This window comes from Ciona intestinalis, unplaced genomic scaffold (genome assembly GCF_000224145.3).
Source record: "Ciona intestinalis unplaced genomic scaffold, KH HT000080.2, whole genome shotgun sequence".
In the NCBI taxonomy this organism is placed as follows: Eukaryota; Metazoa; Chordata; class Ascidiacea; order Phlebobranchia; family Cionidae; genus Ciona; species Ciona intestinalis.
Window position 1 is genome coordinate 46,411 of NW_004190402.2, and position 5,483 is coordinate 51,893.

Sequence of the window (5,483 nt, forward strand, 5' to 3'; positions counted from 1 at the left end):
TGACAGGACACTATTCGATTCTAGAATACACGAGAGTGCAATATACCAGGACAATCTGCGTAACAAGGACGCATTATTACGTCACAAACTGCGGCAGCGACAGCATAGTTCGAACGATAGGTGAGTTAAATTAATGTGATTTTAACATCATCGCCTTCTGGTGTTTTAAATACACGATACTTTATTAAACTGACACTTTCGGTAAGTTGTTGTGGGACCCATAACCCCAGGACTACGTCGCAAAGTCAAGTAATTTCCACCGTATCTCCGTAACTGGCTCCGTCCGAATTTATCACACATCGTCGCGGTCAGTGCAAACCAAATAACCGAAACCGGTTCTGCTTTCCTGCTTTGAAGTCTACAAGTAAAAAACTACTTCGCGTCGACCAAGAAAAAACCTTTATAATTTATAAAGTAGGTTTGGATATAACATAGGATAGGTTTTCATTCTGTTTTATTGTCTCATTTGGTAATTAACAAGGACTATTTACTGAATTATGTACCCGTAGCCCCGCGACTTTATCAGAGCGTTGTTAAATGATCAAAACACGATTTGGAAATTTGTGTTTTAGTTGCTAACGGTATTCCATTTCACCACACAGTACTATACATTTAGACACCCACGAAAACTCTGCTTAGTTGATTTTTGCAAGGAAAACAGCGCATGGATGAAATAGACCAAAATATTTCACGAATCCAAACCGTGACCCTTATCGACCAACAGTTTATCTTGAGTGTTGAGACGTACGTTTCCCATCATAGGGGTCTATGTTTGTAAACATCTTTTGTCAGCAAGTCCCGTTTCACTTTATGAGTTGCCATGTTTTGACAAGGCTACGTAGGTATGTTGAAACGTTACGGCACGTCCCCTTGCACGCTTAACGGGATAATCCATCCCGGAATGCAAATTGCGTCCGAACCATTTTTGGTATATTTGTTCTCGTTACCCGCCTTCGGATGATTTTTTTTTTGTGATCTTTACAAGTGCATGTACAGCAGCAGTGATGTGTTGGCAATAGCTTCTACAAATATACAAACCACCGATACACGACCATGGTAGGCGACAACACCCGGGGCAACCAACCGGCTTGGTATGTCTCGTCAGACGACCGATTTTAAGCAAAGCGATCTTATCAGCTATTGCCATTTCCCACCCAGACATCACAATATTGTTACCGTTCAAACCCTCAGCAACGACCCTCAATAAGATCGTCAATTTTCTAAAACACTTTCATAACCTTACACATAATTGTCGCCACAACAGACACGCACATGTCAAAGGTTTATTATGACGTGTTAAGTTATTTATTTACGACTTTAAAAGTCTCACGCGAGTTTCATATTTATTACCTCCGCCGGTTTATTTATTTCGTATTTTAATTTAAGCCACATACGTCTTACAGAACTGAAATTCAACCACACGACATGGAAGTATAAAAGTTAATGCGATCTATTTAAAAAACAACCACCCGACCACATTTATGACGCTTAAAATACCTTACAGAGCTGGCAGCATTGGTTCGTGCGAGTCCGGCTTTAGTAATTCGTCAAGCAACAGTAGCGTTCCAATTACATTAGACAAATGCGACACCAGCAGCAGTCATTTCACGGTAAGTTGCGACAAGTTAATATTTTCCAATTGTTATTTTATGAATGTAAGTTATTTGTCCTCACTTGGCGGGGCAACCACAGTCGTAAGAATATGTATGCAACTTTGTGGGTTGTTGGTTTTGGGGATATTTACATTTGATTTATTTTGTATATATTCTATGGCTGGTTATTTTAGACAACCCATTAGTGACCACTGGGTTGATCAATTGCTGTGTCTTGCCCAAGAACACACGCCCACAATGGTGATTTTAAACTCAACCTCTGGTCAAATCCATGCGTGGTCATATTTAACACATTCAGTATATAAAACGCAAACATGATAACGTTTCGATGTGCAGGATTCGGGAAGTCGCGTGTCATCAGAAGACGATAGAAACACCCCACCCCCCAGACACGGAACAGGTATATAAGACCTTTTCAAAATCTATTGCGTTATATGGTTCTCGAATAAATATCGAACTAATAAACATTATTTTTCTTTAAACTATTTTTTGCAACTAATTAGGAATTAATAAACGGTGACAATCCATAAGGAACCAACCACCCTTGGAACGGATTATTTAAAATTGTTGCGCAGGTTTGCAGGGACGTGCAGGCGAGTCGCCGAAGATGGGCTACAGTCCCTCCAAGCCTGCGAGGCGCCAAACTTGTCAGAAAACCGACATCCAATCAGAATCGCCCTGGCAACCACGTGACGATATGCAGCAAACACCAACACCACGAACCAGGTCAACTTCATCCGCAAGAAAACGACCTCCGTTAACTCTTCATAATCCTAACTATAATGACGTCATCGGAACGGATGTGACATCACAGCAGAAGGACAAAGACAACAAACAAGAGGTAATGCTCTATGTTATGTAGTAGGCAGAGTAAAAAATATTTCATATCTTCGTAGTACCGTATGTGCAATTTTTAAACTTTTTTTTACATCACAGAATGCTGAACGCACGAGAAACGATGTAATAACCCATAAAGAAGACATGAACCCAGCGTACAGAGTTGTAAGTACTTTACCAATTTGTCCATTTATTCGAACCACGTATCCCTAGACTGCGTGCTATATGCAGTCGCGCTAATTACATTGCCACAGCGCCCGACTTTTATTCTAATTTTATTTCTTCTTCCGTAGACACGCCAAGGGACGATCGGGGAGCAGATTTCACCCGATGACGTCACACCAAAAAACGTGGATCAAACAGCGCCCCCGGTGTCCAAGGACAAGAAACGAATTACCAAAGTTTCTTCTGTCCCAGATGTGCCGGCAAAATCCCGACCCATAGCACGACGTGCCACTACTAATGATCTGCTATCAAAAGCGAAGAATGGCCGCATGGGGCAGCCAAGTGTTAAAGAAAAGAGCAGTCCGCAGGTAAATCAACAAAAGTATAAATAAAGTAAATTGTACTGTCAAAAATGTATACAGTAGTTCATGTGGGGTAGGAAGGGTTACTGCTAGAACATAAAATAGTTTCTCACAAATCTTAATTTTATTCCAGATAGACGAAAAAGTTTCCCATGGCAAGTTAAAGAAAACCGTGACTTCACCAGCCATGCAACGTTCTGTGACGTCACCAACGTCACGTCATCGCGGAGCAACGTCACCATCGAAAAAATCACCATCAAAGGTTTCGCGAACGAAGTGTTTGTTGGCCCAACAATATGAGAAGGAGCATCATTACAAGGTGCGGTTAAAATTTTCCCACTTTTACGCCGGCGCCTAGCGGATCCACTGCCGTACTTGCTATTTTCGGATTAACAAAAGCCTGGTGCACAATTTTCTGTCGCTTACGCCGGCACATGACGCAGCACGCTTTCGTGATACGCCCTAGACAGTAACCGACCGCTTACTACAAGTCCAGCAACGCTTTGTTGCCCGCAAATCACTGGATCCGTTTAATAGTAAGTAGCGGTATGCGTTGATGGTTGCTGTTTTGCCAGACTAGTGGGCGGCCAGGTTGAAAGGTGCGGCTGTGAGGCTGTCACGTTTTACGCTCTCAAAACGAAGCTATGCTATCAAAAAAGACATTTAATAATGGGATTCAAAGTTTATTCAATTCCACGTTCAAATGATTTTACGTGTGATTACACAACGTTTTTTATTGTTCACGAAAAACGTATTTAAATTTTAATACGCCACACGCAGCGAAATTTGTTTCTTCCTCACTAACCTATGGGTTACAGGCATGCGTACTAACAACTGTGCCACAGCTTCAAATATACAATGTTTCCTAAACTTGTGTTATTGTTTCACAGTCACATACTTACCGAGGTTTGCAGTGGTGCGAATATTGTGGTAACTTTATGTGGGGGATTATCCAGCAAGGCGTTCAATGCGTTGGTAAGTTTATTCCACATTTACATTAATTGATTTCACCCAATGTCTAAGAACCAGGTCGCAGCTTTACACTTCTTCTGATTAGAACTTTAATGTTTTTTATTTAAATGATTTATTACACTATATTGATTGTAAAGTGTAACGTCGCGCCTTTTATCTACAAAGTTTTGTACTTCTGTTTTATTTATATAAGGGTGTAATGACGACTCTTGTTTTATCGTCTTTTCGCTTTTCTAAACTTCTCCGATCTTCGTTACCATGATCAAAATGACAAAATAAGTTCATTTATTTTTTCCAAAATAACCAACCGGGTTCAACATAAAAAAATGATGTGTCTTGATCAAACACACTTTCGTGACAACACAACAACAGTGTTATAACGATTGTCGTTTTCCGGCCACGCGAGGATAAATAAGTTACATTCATGTTTGTACTTTTTAATTGACCCACAAATAACGTATATTTTCAGATTGTGGTCTTAACGTACACAAGCAATGTGCCAAACTCGTTCCAAACGACTGTCAACCTGCACTTAAGCATATACATCACGTGTTCGGTGTCGACCTTACTACACTTGTCAAGCTGCATAGTACACAGCGCCCTTTGGTGGTGGATATGTGCATCGCTGAAATTGAGAAACGAGGTGATTACGTCACTGTTTGTAGCAGGGTAGGGTAAGATAGGATCTTTCGTTCTATTGTTTCGTCCCATTTGGTAGTAAACAAATAATATATCACAGAACAAATAATATACATATATATATATATATATACATATATTACCGTAGCCTAATGTAAAAGAGCGAGGTAACTGTTTTAAACACGATCTGGAAAAAATATGGGAATTAGTTGATGTATAGTAGGGTTGGAAAAGACGGAACACCTTTAACACATAATATCCAAATATTCTGATCTTGTTTTAAACAATTAACATATACGACTTTATAATTCTTTGAATGTTCTTTGTTTACTATCAAATGTGACGAGAAAATAGAACGAAAGATCTTCCCCCATCCTACTATACTCAATATACACAAAGAAACATTATCATAGTTATTAAGGTTTAAAAGTAAAACCAAAAGCCAAGGACATAATGCATGAAGAATTTTTATTGTGTACGGTCACAAAAAGAAAGCTTCGGAAATGGATTCGGAAATATTCTCTATTAGTTTGGATTGCCATAATATGGACTAAGATGCATTCCGTTACACTCACCTACGGTTCAAATCAACAAAACTTAAACAATTTCTCCTTAAAACAAGTTTCCGATCCGAAAAAAACGGATAAAAATATTTATATCAAAGTAAAATGTTCGTGACAGCAGTGGCTGCCAACTTAATTTCTCCCCAATTTTATTTCTCCTGTCGATCATAAACCATCGTTTATCGCATGTGCGAAACTTTTCCACGACAAATTTTTGACAAATTTTTTGCTTCTCAAAGACCTGAAGTCGCCGCCTAATTCCACCAGTGTTGCGCTGTTGGTTGGATGCTGATGGTAAATGACTAGGAGTTTTTCTAGTTGTGCAACACTGC

At 39.6% G+C, this 5,483-nt stretch overlaps 1 protein-coding gene across 1 annotated transcript in view; it reads left to right on the top strand.

Moving 5' to 3' along the window:
- Positions 1-6: 6 nt before the first annotated feature.
- LOC100186049 (beta-chimaerin-like) overlaps positions 7-5,483 on the top strand; it is a 10,611-nt gene continuing 5,134 nt past the window's right edge. The window contains exons 1-9 of the mRNA XM_018815519.2: positions 7-120; positions 1,505-1,610; positions 1,950-2,013; positions 2,189-2,454; positions 2,550-2,615; positions 2,744-2,983; positions 3,111-3,296; positions 3,868-3,952; positions 4,419-4,592. Of these exons, the coding sequence (XP_018671064.1) occupies positions 2,221-2,454; positions 2,550-2,615; positions 2,744-2,983; positions 3,111-3,296; positions 3,868-3,952; positions 4,419-4,592 (985 nt within the window). The 5' untranslated portion in view covers positions 7-120; positions 1,505-1,610; positions 1,950-2,013; positions 2,189-2,220. The remainder of the gene's footprint in view (positions 121-1,504; positions 1,611-1,949; positions 2,014-2,188; positions 2,455-2,549; positions 2,616-2,743; positions 2,984-3,110; positions 3,297-3,867; positions 3,953-4,418; positions 4,593-5,483) is intronic.